The 17615-nt window shown below is 37.8% G+C and overlaps 1 protein-coding gene across 1 annotated transcript in view; it reads left to right on the top strand.

Moving 5' to 3' along the window:
• plxnb1a (plexin b1a) overlaps positions 1-17615 on the top strand; it is a 114886-nt gene that overhangs the window by 82686 nt on the left and 14585 nt on the right. The window contains exons 12-26 of the mRNA XM_049486397.1: positions 1507-1644; positions 3357-3479; positions 4304-4397; positions 5782-5948; positions 7119-7270; positions 7357-7462; positions 9129-9265; positions 9531-9707; positions 10404-10632; positions 12121-12363; positions 13505-13681; positions 14130-14278; positions 15247-15347; positions 15897-16114; positions 16237-16415. Coding sequence (XP_049342354.1) covers positions 1507-1644; positions 3357-3479; positions 4304-4397; positions 5782-5948; positions 7119-7270; positions 7357-7462; positions 9129-9265; positions 9531-9707; positions 10404-10632; positions 12121-12363; positions 13505-13681; positions 14130-14278; positions 15247-15347; positions 15897-16114; positions 16237-16415 — 2390 coding nt within the window. The remainder of the gene's footprint in view (positions 1-1506; positions 1645-3356; positions 3480-4303; positions 4398-5781; positions 5949-7118; positions 7271-7356; positions 7463-9128; positions 9266-9530; positions 9708-10403; positions 10633-12120; positions 12364-13504; positions 13682-14129; positions 14279-15246; positions 15348-15896; positions 16115-16236; positions 16416-17615) is intronic.

The raw sequence follows: 17615 nt of genomic DNA, 5'->3' as shown, positions 1-17615 counted from the left end.
GACCGTAAAATATACACTAGGGTAGCACGGTTTGACAAGGTAGCCCAACTCGACAGAACACCAGTCAAAGCTGACACTGTTCGCAAAGTATTTTATGATATAGAGTGGACTCTGGGGCTTCGACGTGGTGAAACTGCCCAAGAATCACTCTCCCGAATCACCAAGTCTGAGGTAAGAGTTTAGTAGCATTAGTTTAGCTGAAAGAAATGTTATCAATGTCGCGGGGAGAGCGGCACCGCTCGGCCACTTAGAGCCGCTGTCGAGCTGCTACTACACCACCCCAATCCACCCCCACGCACCCCCCCATCCCCCACAGCCAAGCGACACTGAGAGTCTGTTGTTAAGTGAAGTTTAAGGTTAACTTTACCTAGCACTGCTATATCTTTAGTTAAGGTTGTATCTCTGAAAACATTTTGTCCTTTGAGTTTTAGAGCTGTAAAATTGACCTCTGGGGGGAAGAGCTAGTAGCGTTCTCTGCTGCAGTGCTGTTAGCCAATCAGAGGCGATATGTTTGCATGTTTGAATATTCATGAGCAAGAAAAATGTCTCACATTGCATTTATTCATACTAGAGACCACACCTAGACATATTAAAATGAATTAAAAAACGATGGAATGAGACCTTTAAAAAACGTTTTACAGATTATGTATTACATTTCTATTAAGAATGGGCTTCTGCTAGAGGACCAACTTCCCTGTACATTGTTTTTCATGCTCTTAACACACCTTGTTTAACTAACCAGCTAACAAATATGAGCTATTACTGAGTTTTACACTCTTAAAAATAGTGATGCCAAGTAATGCTGTAGAAGAACTACTTTTTTATGTTTTTAAAAGAGATCAACCAAAAATGTTTCTTCTATGGCATCAAAGAACCATTAAAAATACCCTATTCTTTTAAGGTGAAGACTGCTGAGTTAGATTCCTAAATTCCAGAGCAAGCAAAGGCTTTAAGCATTTCCAAATTAAGCTGCTGATCAATGATTGCCAGCTCCATCAAACAGCAATTTAATAAACAGTATTACTCAAGACTTTTAAAGCTGACCAAGTAATTAAAGTAATTTGGTGATCTATTACAAATTCATCAGCATATTTCTGTACCAAAGTTCAAGAATAAGCTGTTTTTTTATATTTTGTATTTTTGTTTTTCTCCATTCTTCCCATGTCCTTGTCTCCTCATATAGAATTCCCCTTCAAATTTGACAAAAAATAGCTGTTTTGGCAAACACTGAACAGCTACTTTTTGAGCAGCAGATTATTTATCTTTATGTCTTTAGTTCTTTAGGTTTTGTCTTTGTGTTAGTTGCAGCTTTGTGCAGTCAGTCATATTTATATATCTGATATAAAACATTTAACATTATACACTGATGTCCACATTATAAATATATACAGAGTTTTGCTCAATTAGACTTTTGTAAGTTGGATTTTGTACAGTGCAAGAGTGCTTTGAATGTGTGAGACATGGATGTGTCGCATGCTATCTATCTGTATGTGTGTGTGTGTGAAGCAGGGTGATGAGGACTCGCTGGTCAGCGGGGGTTCCTATGCCTGTCCGTGTGTTGAGAGTGTTCAGGGTTCCTCTCTCCTGCCTGTTAACATTGAGAAGAAAATCACTCTGATGGGACGCAACCTGCATCTGTATCAGGTAACATGAGGCTCGAATCTGATTTTGTGCAGATAATCATGATTGAGTTTGCTCAAATTAACAAGAAAAGTTTTGTTGTTTGTTTGTTTAACAGAGTGTTTCTCTAAATTTCTGTCTTTTTCGCCTAGCCTGTTCTGTTTTCTTCCCGATTTCTATGTACACCTGTGTTTAGTTTGTTACCCAGCCTCCTTGTTATCTTCCCCAGGTGTTCTTTGTTTACCCAGCCCCACCCCCCCCCCCCCCCCCCCCCCAGTGCAAGTCGTTTTTTTTTTTGTAGCCATATTAAACACAGCAACAAATAACACTAAGGGCCCTATCTTACACCTTGCGCAAGATGTGTCGCAATGATCATTGCTATCTTATACCCTGCCAACTCCTTACTCCTTTTGCCTGTGTTGTTTATATAGCTACAGTAGATAAATGTAAATAGTTTACAAATACAGGAAAAAATTAAGAGATTCAAAATGATCAGTTTCTCTAGTTTTGCTATTTATAGATTATATATGTTTAAGTAAAATGAACAGTGTTGTTTTATTTTATATCCCACTGACAATGTTTCTCCCAAATTTAAATAAAAAAATATTGTCATTTAAAGCATTTATTTTAGAAAATGTGTTCATGGTCATTTAGAAACAACAACAAAAATAATGTTTTATCTCATGAAGATTTCAGAAACCAATATTTGGTGGTATAATCACAGCTTTCATGTGTCTTGGCATGTGTCCCTCCACCACCAGTCTTACACACTGCTTTTGGGTGCCCATCTTTGCACTTCAGCTTTGTGGTGAACATGTGGTGAACTACTGACAAAACGTTGTCAGTAGTTTATAGAATAAAACGATAATCAACCATATACCTATAAATAGTAAAGCAAAATTATGGTGGATTGCTATCTTGGCAACGGAAAACACAGGTGTGCCACAGTGTGAACGAGCAGTTCAGTTTCCTCTGCTGAGAAGCTCATAAGCGTGCTGTTAAAATACCAATCTGCCAGAGGGCACCTGGCTTGTGAGGGGAATGACAAGTGACATGCTGATTGTTTTTTTGTTTCACGCTACACCCAAAAGACACTCGTGATCAATTAAAAGAATTAGTACATGCCTTTCACGTGTTTCGAGACACGCAAGGCATATATTTTTTGACACGCCTTAAATGAAGCTGCATGGTGCACAGTTGACGGCTCACCTATAGATTAATAAAACCTGGCCCTAAAACTAAGACTAGATAGACAAAACTACATACTAACAAAAACTTAAGTCATTTAAACAGATTACAGATAACAAGCCATACCAGACACATGAAAAGCAAAGCACAACACACAACAAAGTAAAGCATGGGGTATATATGGAGCTTGGGAAACAAAGAACACCTGGGGAAGATAACGAGGGGGCTGGGTAACAAACTAGAAACAGGTGTTAACACTGATGATAGGGCGGAGACAGGACAACAACAAAACAGAATCATGTGCTTAATGATCACATGGGGAAGACAACAAACAGGCTTCAGCTTTGACCCATATTTCCTAATATGGGCATGACTATAGACTATAGGTCAGGAGGTTTAATTCAGGTTTATACACAGCTTATAACACAGTATCTAATCTAAATGCCAAAATCATTTTACCATAGTAAATCTGATCTGTAGGTCGTCTCAGAAGATGGTTCTTGGTCACAGTGTAAATGTTTGATTTGTGTGTGTTTGTGTTTTTTCAGGATGAGGAGCTGGATTATGAGTGTGTGCTGGCTATTGAAGGCAGATCTGTAATAGTAGCTGCGTTTGTGGAGATGGATGACTCGCAGTCCTCTGTGTTCTACATCACCTGCCAGCTACACCAGGTCTTTACTACAGCTCTTACTCTCACAATCATAACATATGACATTTATTAAATACAATTTTTAAATTTTAATACATATTCACTGAGTTGACCAAGGACTATGTTCACTATATGGACAAAAGTATTGGGAAACTGGCTTATTCATTATTTCTTGTTGGGGTAAAAGTGTCTATTGTCCAAAAAAGGGTTTCCGTTAGATTCTAGACGCTATGTCCTTTTAGGGGCTTCGTAGCTCAATGATGCACTGTAAAAAAAAAAAAAAAAAGAGAGAGAAAATTCAAAATTTCAAGGCAACTTACTGCACTCACGTTTTGAGGTCAACTCAAACTTTTACGTTACATTTAACTAAGAAACTGGGAATTGTTTTGTTGGTCACATAAGCTTTTGGTAATGCAGATGTGACCAGCTTGATCCAACCAGTATATTGTCATACAAAACATAGCAAATTGCTCTTATAGCCTTCAACACTGAGGTCAGGCTGTTACTATTATATATTCTATATATAAATCCCAAGAGAAGACAGCAGCCTGTGGAGAATGAGTACACACTAATGGGGAGTGAGGGGTTGGAGCACAAGCCCAATGTACAACTTTATACAAATATATATACAAAAGAGTCATATCATCAATGTTGTCAAACTAAAAATTTAATAATATATTTGCAACAATGTGAGGGCTGTACTCACTTTTGTGAGATACTTAAGCTGTGTTTAATAAAAATTCCCAGTAATTTACTCAGTTTAGTATAGCCAGTCCTATTGATAAAGATTGTTCAGGATCTCTATAGAAACTAAAGAAGCTGGAATTGTTTGTGTGTATGTTTCAGTACTCCTACTCTGCTGCTCTAGAAGAATATAATGCTACGATCGCAGTGAGGAGACGAGGCTCCTTTGAGATGGACAGACCTCAGGGCCTGAATGGTAAGAGAGTTTAGTTTAATTAACATAAATTGTATGTTACATATATTACATATTATCTCATACATCGGCCCAATCCCATTTCACTTTTATATCCCTAGCCCTTGTTTTAGAGTGTAACCATTCCCTTTGGAACTGAGTTACCTACAAAGGGAATGGGTAAAATCCTCCTCCTAAGAATTAGGACAACTCTCCAAGCACTCAATACAGATATAGCTTTATAGCAGTGGAGCACTAAAGTTCAGCAATTTAGCTGCTGCTTAATCATATTTGTTGGACTATAAAGCCCAAAGATTATAAGGCGTATTAGGCGACAATGGTAAGGATGCCTACATCGAAGTGAGCAAGTGTGTCGCCATGTTTCCCTTCTAATGGGGAAGCTGGCTGGAGTGCCTAAATAAACAAAACTGTAATTCTTAAAAATATATATTTTAAAGTCAAACGAGTGCTGGATTTTAATCTACACAGATTTCTTGTCTGAAAATCGTATTTACAGTAAGCTTAGAATTCCAGTATTTTGTCTAAGGGTGAGTTTTTAGCATAAGTCGCTAACCATAGCATTAGCGGGATATAAATGTCGCCAGATAGAGCAAGACTGAGAAACATTGAGTATTGGGGTAAGCCAGGGCTCTATTAGTTAGCGGTTCGTCTCCCGCAGCTTGTTTTAACACGACAATACACTCGCCTCTGAACGGCGAAAGAGCTAGCGCTGCAGTTAACAGCTAATGCTAATGCTGCTGCACCCAGTCTTAGTGCTGGAGAAACTTCATTGAAAACGTACCCTTATATCTCTGCACTTCAGCAGTGTGGCTTTACTGCTGCTTAATACCTGACTGATAAAATTCATACATAAGTCGCACCAGATTATAAGGTGCACTGCCGATTTTTTGGGCAAAATAAAGGATTTTAAGTGTGCCTTATAGTGCGAAAAATACTTCAGAAAGGGGGCAGGTGGTGCAGAAATGAATTATTATTTTCCATTCCTTAATTTCTCTGTAATGGGGAGCTGAAATGATCTTTTATTAGCTTTCATCTTTCCGTTCCACCTTAAATGCTGTAGCCTCTGCCATCTTTTGCCAAATATAAGGTGAAACAGGAAAGTTAGCTTGTTATGAAGAAAATGTGATAAGGAAAATGCTTAAATTTTGGGGTATTCTTTGGTTGCTTGTGCCTCACCTTCTTGCCAGTGATTGTTACAGCCCTCTGTGTTGAGTGTTCCTCTACCCCTCCAGCCACCAGAATCAAGATACAGAGGGGTAGGTCTAAGTGGTAGGGCTAAGGGGTGAAATGGGATTGGGCCATAGTGTAGCTTAGGTGTTGATGCAGAAATCTTTTCCCATATCTTTGGACGAAACTGAGTTTCTGTGTTGATGTGTTTGATTCACAGTGAGGTTGTACAACTGCTCGGTGGGCCGCTCAGACTGCAGCCAATGCCACACAGCAGAGCCGGAGTACGGCTGTGTGTGGTGTGAGGGGACCCGCTCCAGCTGTGTCTTCCGCAACTCGTGTACTGACAGCATTCAGCCCACCTGCCCTGCACCCTACATACATCTGGTGCGTTCTTGGTGAAATTCAGTGTTTTGAGAAGTATGGCTATGTTGCTTTCGCCGACATGAAATATGTTAATAGAGCATAGATATCAAGCACAGCTGCTTTCCTACCAATTTTACACACCTCAATAAGAATAGCCTACTAAGCAAACCAAACATATCCATCTGTATTTAGCCCTGTGAATGTCAATGACAAGTATACTAACAAAATACAGTAAAGGGGATGGGCTGGGGAAGTATGTCTCCAGACCTAAACCCAATTGAGCACATGTGGGGCATCCTTAAGCAAAAAGAACGAGAGAAAGGGTTTGTTATTATCAGAAGATTCTCCAGGATAATATATGTTTTTATTTGTTTAGCTTTCTTTAGAAGTCGCTGTCCTTTAAAAAAAAATATCTTCAAAACAGCAGCTTTAGAGAGAGATATAACCTTAACTTTCAATGGAGGTCAAAATCTATTGGTCCATCAAGACACAGTGTAAGGGACGGTTTGTGTATTCAAATTATGTAGTAAAAAATAAATTGTCAAAAAAGAAGATACTATTTTTTTTTTTATTGGACAGCGATGATGTGTGGTCCTAGATTGGATGTAAATCCAATTTGTGGGCATACAATATGAATGTGAATGGTCAAAACAGATTGTATGGGCCTTTTTGTTTGTGCTTAGTGCTGGCAGTGTGCAATGTTTGCAGGCATGGCAATTCAGGGGCAGATTAATTCACATCAGAGACGGGTACAGGTAGCTTACATTTATGTAAACCATCAAGATGAAACTAAATCTGATCTTAGGAAAAAATCTGAATTAAATTGATTAATAAACTAGGCTTGTAATGTGAACCGGAGCATCTGAGACACCAGCACCAGACTCTGCAACAGCTTTTTCCACTAGGCAATTAGACTCCTCAACTCACAGAGACAGACTCCAAATGAACCCCAAGCCTCTTGACTCTTGTCTTGATTTAATTTTTCTGCAACAAAAACAATGATTTATTCAGACAGAACAGGTTTGTTTTTAATACCTATAATAAACACTATGTGAGTGAGGCCTTTAAATTTGATCAAAAGTGGCAATTATATTAATGAAAACACAAAATAGCACAAAATCTATTATATCAAAACCCTGTTGTTCTGTTTTCCAGACAGTCTGTCTAATAATGTTGTGCATTGTGTGGTAGATAGAGCCTCTGTCTGGTCCAGTAGAAGGTGGCACTGTGATTACGATCTCTGGATCTAACCTGGGTCAGAGAGCTGAGGATATAAAGCACTCTGTGATCGTGGCTGGAGTTTCCTGCACAGTTCTGCCCAGCAGATACGAGGTCTCTTCCAGGTAAATAACAATTCATATACACACGTTTTACAAAATCTGACCGATACACCAGTGTAGTAAAGCCATTAATGTATGTGTGTGTTCAGTATTGTATGTGAGACTTCAGCGAGTGGAGGGGAGAGGAGAGGACATGTCTCTGTGGAGGTGAAAGGTGGGGGGACTGGACAGTCTGTTCAGCACTTTCGCTATCAGGTAAACACTTGAAGTAGAAAATATTTCAACATTTCTTTAAACTTCTATAGCATAGTGTTTCCCTTACTTGTCCCATACTGCACCTTTTTTTAGGTATTTATATTTTATATATATATATATCAAGTTTTAAGCTACATCTACAACATTACAATGAGATGTATGCGGCATGAATAAAATTATGTAAATGTGCAAGAATTTGACTGTTTATATTCTTATTACAGCTGTGAGAAAAAGTGTTTGTCCCCTTCATGATTTTTTATTTTTTTGCATGCTTGTCACTGTTAAATGTTTCAGATCATCAAACTAATTTAAATATTAGTCAAAGACAACAGAAGTAAACACAAAATGCAGTTTTTAAATAAAGGCTTTTATGATCGCCAGTTCGAATCCTGTTCATGTATCTTGCCATCGGCTACCGGAGCCCCGAGAGAGCACAATTAGCCTTGCTCTCTCTCCCCACATCACTCCAAAGAGTAATGTTCGCAGCACAAAGTATCTCTGAGCTGATGCATCGGAACCGAGTCGCTGCGCTTTCCTCCAAGTGCTCTGTGATGCTACTCGGCAATGAGTCAGCATCAGTTTGAAAAGAGGGTGTGGCTGACTTCACATGTGTCAGAGGAGGCAGTGCTAGTCTTCACCCTCCTGGTGTAGGGCATCGCTGGTGATGGTGGAGTCCTAATGAGTTAATTGGGTAATTGGCCTTGTAAACTGGAGAGAAAATGGGATAAAAATTGTTGTTAAAATTGTTAAAACATAACATATCTGAGGTTTATCACACCTGGGCTCAATTTCTCTAACAACACCCAGGGTTTGATTACTGCCTCACCTGTTCTCAATCAAGAAATCACTTAAATAGAACCAGCCTGACAAAGTGAAGTAGGCCAAAAGATACTCAAAAGCTAGACATCATGACAAAACAAAAATCCAATGAAATTTAGGAACAAATGAGAAAGAAAATAATTTAGATCTATCAGTCTGAAAAAGGTAATTTCTTAAGTTTTGGGACTCCAGCGAACCACACTGAGAGCCATTATCAACAAATGGCAAAAACCTGGAACAATGGTGAACCTATCCAGGAGTCGCCAGCCAACCAAAATTACCCCAAGAGAGCAGCGATGACTCATCCAAGAGGTCACAAATGACCTCACAACAACATCCAAAGAACTACAGGGCTCATTTGCCTCAGTTAAGATCAGAGTTCATGACTCTGCATGGCAGAGTGCAAATATAAAAACCACTGATGAGCAAAAAGACTTGTCTCAAATTTGCCAGAAAACACCTTGATGATCCTCAAGATGATCCCCAATGCAAAAAAAAAGAAATCACAAAGGTGCTTTTTTCCACTACTGTATGTTCTTGTTGTAAACTTTCTAAAACAGTGTTTTTCGTTTGTTGTCTTTGGGCAATGTTATAAAATATATATAAAATATATATATATATATATTTTTTTTTTTTTTCTCAAAATGTACAATTTAACCACAAAATATAACCGTAAAATACTTTTTAGCAGTATTTGTAAGTGGTAATTTTAGATTTAGAATTTGACATTATTTATATTTATTTATAGACTTGTATCAGTCATAATTATCTTTTAATTCAGCTCTTTCCAGTATTTAGGAGTGCTTTTTTATTTGTATGTGTTACATGTGTTTCTAAATCTCTTCAGGACCCAATATTACTGGGAGTGTACCCGTTAAAAGGCCCAATGTCTGGGGGCACATCGCTCACCGTTACTGGGCGTGGCCTACGTACAGGCCAGTTGAGTGAGATCAGTGTTCTGATTGGTGGAGTGCCGTGTCTCATGTGAGTCACAACGTTGTCAGATCGCTGAATTAAAAAAAGCAGACACAATAAATAATGAACAATAACAGACAGACATATATATTTTTGTACAATTTGAAAATTATTAGCTATTAATTGAATAAGGAATAATACAAATTGATAAATAATAAATACAATTGATCATATATTAAATTATTTTTAGTTTTGCTTGTGTGCTGCTATGTACATGTACATCCTGTACAACATGATGCTGGATAATCACTGTTTGAAAAAACTTGTTTTACAGTACTGTGGAGCTGGAGGATGAGCAGATTGAATGTGTGACGGGCGGCAGTAACAGAACGGGAGAGCATGGAGTGACGGTACGGTTTGGTAGAGCAGAGCGCCATCTGTCGACAGCATCCTATCATTACACCCCAGATCCCAACATCACCAGTGCTGCTCCTTCAAAAAGCTTCCTTAGGTATGTTTAAATTTAACATTTCTAATAAACAAATTAATGCTGACCTGATTTAGAGATTAGAACCCAGATAGACTTTAGTCTATACAGCTGTTTCTCTGATTTAGCAATTTATAGGTATATGTTTGAGTAAAATTAACATTGTTGTTTTATTCTATAGACTACGGACAACGTTATTTGCAGAAAATGAGAAATGGCTGAAATAATAAAAAAGATGCAGAGCTTCCAGACCTCAAATAATGCAAAGAAAACAAATTCATATTCATACATTTTTAAGAGTTCAATATTTGGTGGAATAACCCTGGTTTTTAATCACAGTTTTTATGCATCTTGGCATGTTCACCTCCAGCAGTCTTACACACTGCTTTTGGATAACTTTATGCCACTCCTGGTGAAAAATTTAAGCAGTTCAGCTTGGTTCGATGGCTTGTGATCATCCATCTTCCTCATGATTATATTTCAGAGGTTTTTAATTTGGTCAAATCAAAGAAACTTATCATTTTAAGTGCTCTCTTATTTTTTATTTATATATATACATGTAAAGCATTGTAACAAACAGAATATGAAAAATGTAGGTACAAATGTAACAAATAAAACCTCATTATAAACTGAATTAAAGATGAGAACAGTACACTGTATGCTTCTATTTTTCTGTATGTAAATTAAAAATTAAATTGTTTTTTTTTTCTCCCGCTCCAGTGGGGGTCGTGTGATTAAGGTTTCTGGTCAGAACTTGGATGTGGTTCAGGAGCCTCGCATCTGTGTGACCTTGAGTCCACTGGAGACCACATTTTTGGGACGGAAAAGAAGAAAGAGGAAGAGTGATGGAAGTTCAAGGACAGAAGACAGGCCCTGGCCTCTCATACGACAAAGACGGATAGTTCCAGAACCTGGCTGTCCTGAAGGCAGCCTCTGTGATATCAAGCAGGTACGCTTTAAATGGACAACTGGACAGAACTGATCTGTTAAAAACAAAAATTAACAGACGTTAACAGATGTAGGGTTAAAGTAAATTATTTATAGAAATAACCATTTTGGAGATTCGTGGATTTCTGATGACAGCAGTGATTTGTATGTTTGTATGTTTAATGTATGTTGTCTAGTTGTAACATACAGTGCCGTGAAAAAAGTATTTACAGATTTCTTTTGTTTTTGTTCCTTTTTTTCATACTTATATTTTTTTAGATTATCAAACAAACTTTAATACCAGACAAAAAGTAAATACAAGCAGTTTTTAAATGATGATTTCGTTTATTAAGGGGAAAAGAGCAATCCAACCTAATCCAGCCCTTTGTGAAAAAGTATTTGCCCTCATACATTAACTATTAATCACAGTTTTTGGAAAGCTGAGTTCCATTTCACTACTAACCACAACCAGGCCTGATTACTGCCACATTGGTAGAATCAAGAAATCACATAAATATAACCTGTCTGACAACAAGAAGCAGATAAAAGAAAAAAAAATCTCAAAAAGCAACACATTAGTTCCAACTAATGAAATTCAAAAACAGATGAGAAACAAAGTCATTGATCCTCTATCAGTCTGGAAAAGATCAAAAAGCCATTTCTAAAGCTTTGGGCCTCCGGCAAACTACAGTGTGAGCTATTATTTATAAATTGAGAAAACATGAAACACTGGTGAACCTTCCCACCTTCCCCAGAAGTTATTGGCCTACTAAATCACTCCTGAAGGGCATGAGCAACTCATCCAGGAGGTCAAAAAGAACCAAGAACAACATTTAAAGAACTGCAGGTTTCACTTGCCTCAGTTAAAGTCAGTGTTAATAATTAAATAATAAGATAGAGGCTGGTCAAAAGTGGTCTGCATGGGAGAGTTCAAGGACAAAAATCACTGCTAAAAAAAAACACAACAGCCCATCTCACATTTGATTTGAAATATTCTATGTGCTGACTAGACAAAAAATTCTGTGGAAGGTGTGTGTCCCATTACATTTCGTGTAAAACTAACACATACTTTCAGAAAAAGAACATTATACTGAAAGTGGTGTAGTATGATGGTCTAGAGCTACTTTGCCGCTTTAGGGCCTGCACAGCTTGCTGTAATTGATGTAACCAGGAATTCCCGCCATCAATTAGTGATCTAAACCAAGTTTAGGTTCAGGGAGCAAATAGATTTTTTTTTTTCTTAAAATAAATGAAATTGTCATTTAAAAACTGCTTTTTATGTTTACTCAGGTTATATTTGTCTGCTAATAAAATCTGTTGTAATCTGAAAATCATGATGTAAGAATGATAAAAAAGACAAAAACTAGAGAAATCTGTAGGGGGCAAATATTTTTCACAGCATTCTATGTTATCTTAATAGTTTGTGTGTTACTGAAGGATTAGGATAAGAGTTTGATTATAAAATGTAGCTGATTGTGTATATGACAGTAAAATATCTTTGTGTGTATAGATTGAGGAGCGCTGTACAGTCAACAGCTCCACTCTGCTCCTGTGCCAAACACCGGAGCTGGGTCCTGAGGCTCGCCACGCTGCCGTCAGAGTCCAGTTTCTGCTGGATAATGTCAGCTTTGACTTCAAGACGGTCAGCGGCAGCCCCTTCAGCTACGAACTGAACCCCATCCTCCACCCACTCAACCGAGGCGACCCCAGCAAGCCCTACCGACACAAACCCGGAAGCATCATCTCTGTGGAGGTACAGCACCATTTCACCCCTAGCTTATTCTGCTTAATATAGCTCTGTAAACAAAAAATAAGAGACCACTTAAAAATGATGAGCTTCTTAGATTTTACCAAATTGAAAACCTCTGGAATATAATCAAGAGCAAGATGGATGATCACAAGCCATCAAACCAAACTGAACTGCTTGATTTGTTGCACCAGGAGTGGCATAAAGTTATCCAAAAGCAGTGTGTAAGACTGGTGGAGGAGAACATGTCTGATTAAAAACCAGGGTTATTCCACCAAATATTGATTTCTGAACTATTAAAACTTTATGAATATATACTTGTTTTCTTTGAAATATTTGAGGTCTGAAAGCCATTTCTCATTTTCTGCAAATAAATGCTGTCCGTAGTTTATAGAATAAAACAACAAGGTTAATTTTACTCAAACATATACCTATAAATAGCAAAATCAGAGAAACTGTTTCAAAAACTGAGGTGAACTTTTAATTTGTTCCAGAGCTGTATAATGCAATGCATTATAATGTGTCAGGGCATGTGTCTTTCATATTTATGTGTAAAAAACACTCTAAACTCTTTAAACCTCACAAATGACGCAATACTTTCATTTTTTTGGTCAGTATGTAAATGTTTTCAAGCCATAAATATTGTCTCCATACCTCAGCGTTAAATGTATGGCTGCAACTACCGAATATTTTGATAGTCAGTTAATCTGATTATTTATTTTTATTAATTGGTTATTAATCAGATAAAAGGAAATATATATTTAAATATATATTTTTTCATATATATGTACTATATTTTAATAAATACTGTTCAGATATAAAAGATTTTAGAGAACTAATGTTATCGTAAAATTTTATTTTATTAGGAACACACAACCTACCATTATTACAAATATTAGTGTTTACATCAAGAATTAACCCGAGATTACATTAACTACTTTTATTATTAAAATGTAATGTAAATATACACTTGGCTGTGATTCTCAAACCCTTTTACACAAAGTTACACAAAGTCTGAAAAGACCTTGAAAAAGGCTTTAAATTGATTAATTTTTTATTTATTTTATTATTTTACTCTGAATGTAATCGATTAAATTGATTAGTTGTTGCAGCATTAGTTAAATGTGTGTTTTGCTGTTTGTTGTAGGGGGAGAATCTGGACTTGGCCATTTTTAAAGAAGAGGTGGTGGCTCTGATGGGAGATGGAGTGTGTGCTGTGAAGACCCTCACCAGGAACCATCTCTACTGTGAGCCTCCCACCCAGCAGCCCTCCATGTCCGCCAACAAGAAACGAGAGGGCACGGACACTCTGCCGGAGTTCACAGTGAGTCATCAGAATCATCAGCTGTTTTACTTTTGTTTCTCTGGAATGTACGTACACTTAAATGTTGAACTCATCTATTTAATATTTAATAGACTCAGATGACTCACTGATTGATTGGTTCATTTAACTTTATTGATCACACATCAGGGAAATTCATTTGTTACAGCAGCACAGAATTTGTTTAGCATATAGAAAGATAATGTAAAACTGTGACACAATAAAAAATTATTACTAGTATAATAAATTACACGAATAGAAAACTAGAAGATAAAGGCAAAAGAAAAACAAGAAAAATTATAAGCTATGTGCATTATGATTAAAAAGGAGTACTACTGTTTCTGTGTTAATATCTTCTAGCTGTTCAGATTGGTGTAATTTGGATGTGTTCTGTGTTTTTGTTCTTGTTTAAAGAGAATCTTGTGCTGTGTGTGTTTGTGTGTGTGTGTAGGTACGAATGGGGAATCTGAACTTCTCCCTGGGAAGAGTGCAGTATGACTCTCCGGGCCATGCCATGTTTCCTCTGGAGGCTCAGGTTGGGGTGGGGGTGGGAGCATTCATCGTGGCTTTCATCGTGCTGGTCATCGTGCTCATATACAGGTACTACAGGCTTTCAAACAGCAGGCTGTTGTCTTTCTGTTTATATACTTAAGAAAATTGACTGGGATATCAAGAATGTGCCAAAGAGGGTATAAAATAGGGGTGTCAAGCTTACAGCCCATTGGCTAGAACTGGTCCAATATATGATCATCAGAAATATCAGAATCTCTATTTCAGCTCTATCAGCTCTTTCAGCTTTATCTGTATTTTTCGCACTATATGGTGCGCCGGATTATAAGGCGCACCATTAATAAACGTCTATTTTCTGGTCTATATCACACTGGATTATAAGGCACATTTTAAGGGGCACTTGTTATTTCCGCAGATCTCGCCCAAGCTAAGAGTTATACACCTTACAAAAACATTGTCAGACAAGTCAAATTAGCGCTGGATATTTATCTAACTGTTGCACAGATTTCTCTCCTGAAAACTGAAATCTCTTTATTTGGGTGAGTAAAGCACTTTAGTTTATTTATAGTATACTTAGATTTTCAGATTCCACTAAGCTGGAACATTTGCATTAGTGGCTAGTTGGTAATGCTACCTAACTGCTGCCCGACAGAGCTACACTGAGGAACCCTGAGTGTTCTGGTAAGTCAGGGCAATATTAGCTAGCGGTTTGTACCACATAGCTTGTTTTAACACGGTAAATACACAGACATTAAGCCTTGAACAGCCAAATGGCTAGCGCTTAGCCAGCAGTGCTAATACTGCTGGAGAGCTAAACTGAAACTCCTGTATAAAGCTGTATTTCAGGGGAGCGGCTTTACTGCTCCTTACAACCTGACTGGATTATAAGAAGCTCTGGCAATTTTTGGGAAGTGTGCCTTAAAAGTCTATAAATACGATATTGTGCCTTAAATACGATATTCACTCAAGCTTGCTGAGATCTTTTCTTTATGTGTAGTTCATGTCAAGTTTTTTTGTGTAAAAGTTACTCACAGTACAGTTTTATGCTTGTTCTCCAGGAGGAAGAGTAAACAGGCTCTGAGGGACTACAAAAAGGTTCAGATTCAGCTTGAGAACCTGGAGACCAGTGTGAGAGACTGCTGCAAAAAGGAGTTCACAGGTATAGCAGATTGTGTACATCACAATAACTCACTTAAAGGAGAATTCCGGTGTAAAATGGACGTTTGCTGTAGTAAAACATAATAAAAAGTACTTACCTTTGATGAATAGCACACCTAGCATTCTGAGATCTAGAAATTATAACAGTTTGTCCAAACACGCTTCAGACTGGGTGACACAGGACATAATTTGCCCCTGATAAATCGCTTTTTCCACCGTTGTTCAGGCTCAAAGTAGCTCCACACCTCCTTGATAGAATCCGGAGAGCCCTGATATTTAAAACGAGGCAATAATAACTGTGCACAAGAAGATTATTAAAATCCACTGTTCGCATCCCATAATGCTAGCTTCAGCTCCGAGCGCCACCATCACTGTGTACTGATAAGAACAGAGACATATATATATATATATATATATATATATATATATATATATATATATATTTCTATGTTATTTTCAGTTCAGTGAGTTCTCCTTTAGGTACCAAATGCTAGCAAAGACCATGTGGCAAATCCAGCATTTGTTTTATCTTTTATCTTTTTTTTTTAAGATCTGATGACCGAGATGATGGACATGTCCAGTGACTTGGTGGGCTCAGGGATCCCATTTCTGGACTACCGTACCTATGCTGAGAGGATTTTCTTCCCTGGCCACCGGGAGTCGCCACTGAGACGAGACCTGGATGTGCCAGCCTGTCGGAGGGCTACAGTGGAGCAGGGTCTGGTTCAGCTCTCCAACTTACTCAACAGCAAGTTGTTCCTCACCAAGGTACCCTTTTCTACCCACAGAAAACATAGATCTACAAGCTCTAGAAGCTTTGATAGCTGATTATATGAGCATTTTATCATTTTTAAAGTTGTGTTTATTCATTTTTCTACCCAAAACTGCAGTTTATTCACACTCTGGAGGGGCAGAGGACGTTCTCTCCACGGGACCGTGCAAATGTGGCATCTCTTCTTACTGTGGCGCTGCATGGGAAGCTTGAGTATTTTACAGATATCCTTAAAACCCTTCTGAGTCACCTGGTGGAGCAGTACACCAACAAGAACCCCAAACTGATGCTGCGCAGGTCAGTTCTTAACCAACACACTGTTCTATGTGGCAGTTATGCAGTTATGATTCACCTAAATGTAGTTGCTAAGACAAAATAAGATTCATTATTTTGCTCAGGACCTAGAAGACTAGTGTATTTATCAAGTAATAGAAGTTTATATTACAAAAAAAGTTTAATGTGTCTAAACAGTGTGTCAAAGCCCACTAGAGCTTCCGTACTGTAGGTACCCCACTGTAGCAAATGCAGTACACAATTGTAGTTACAATAAACAGTAAGCATTTTTTATAGGACAGCCTCTTCGCTTGTCAGCCATCCTTGCAACGTTAACAGGCACTTATTTTCAGTCATGCAAGACCAGGTTCTGATCTTAATGAAGGTTTAGGGTCAAAATTCTCAAAACCAAAGGTCATAATACTGTTTTAGAAACACTTTTTTAAAAATGTTGTGATTGGTGTGTAGAATGTGATCAAAACACAGACAAAATAAATAGGATGTTTGGCTGCTATGCTTGCGCAGATCTCCGTCTCAGCAAAGCAGAGTTTCCCCATAATTGCTATTCGCCTTCCTCTACTCACTGCTTAGCCAGAAATATGATTGGCTTATTTTGTTGTGGCTGTGTAGATAGATGCCATGTTACATATTTGTCACACAGGAAAGGGTGCGAAGATGGATGTAATTGCAGGTATCAAATGTATTAAACAAACAAGATAAATAAAAGCAAAACTGAAAGCAAACTCAGGTAGCAAAATATAAAAACTAATAAACAAGATAAAGTAAACTAACTACAAAAAAACAAGGAAAAGCAAACAAAGAAAATTAGATAAAGAAAACAAAACTTAGAAGATAAAACAGATTAAACTTTACTAAAAAAAACAAAAAAGAACAAAGAAAAACAAACAGCACTAAAACCCGACAGAGGAACTAAAAACAATACTCAGCATTTGAATCATTCAAAAGACTCCACACGAAACACTGAAACAAACAGGCCTTAAATACATGAGGAGGGTGAGGAACACCTGGGACTGGTAACGAGGGGGCGGGGTTACAAACAAGACACAAGGTGACAACACTAATGACTAGGGTGGGGTTAGGGCAGAGACAGGACAATAACAAAACAAGGCCATGTGCCTAAAAGAGCACACCGCTGGGAACACAATACAGGAAAACAGGGGGCAGAAGCATATGGAACCAAAAAAGGAAAAAATACAAAACAAA

The sequence above is a fragment of the Astyanax mexicanus genome, chromosome 13 (assembly GCF_023375975.1).
Source record: "Astyanax mexicanus isolate ESR-SI-001 chromosome 13, AstMex3_surface, whole genome shotgun sequence".
NCBI classification, from domain to species: Eukaryota; Metazoa; Chordata; class Actinopteri; order Characiformes; family Acestrorhamphidae; genus Astyanax; species Astyanax mexicanus.
This window is presented reverse-complemented; position numbering and strand designations above follow the sequence as displayed.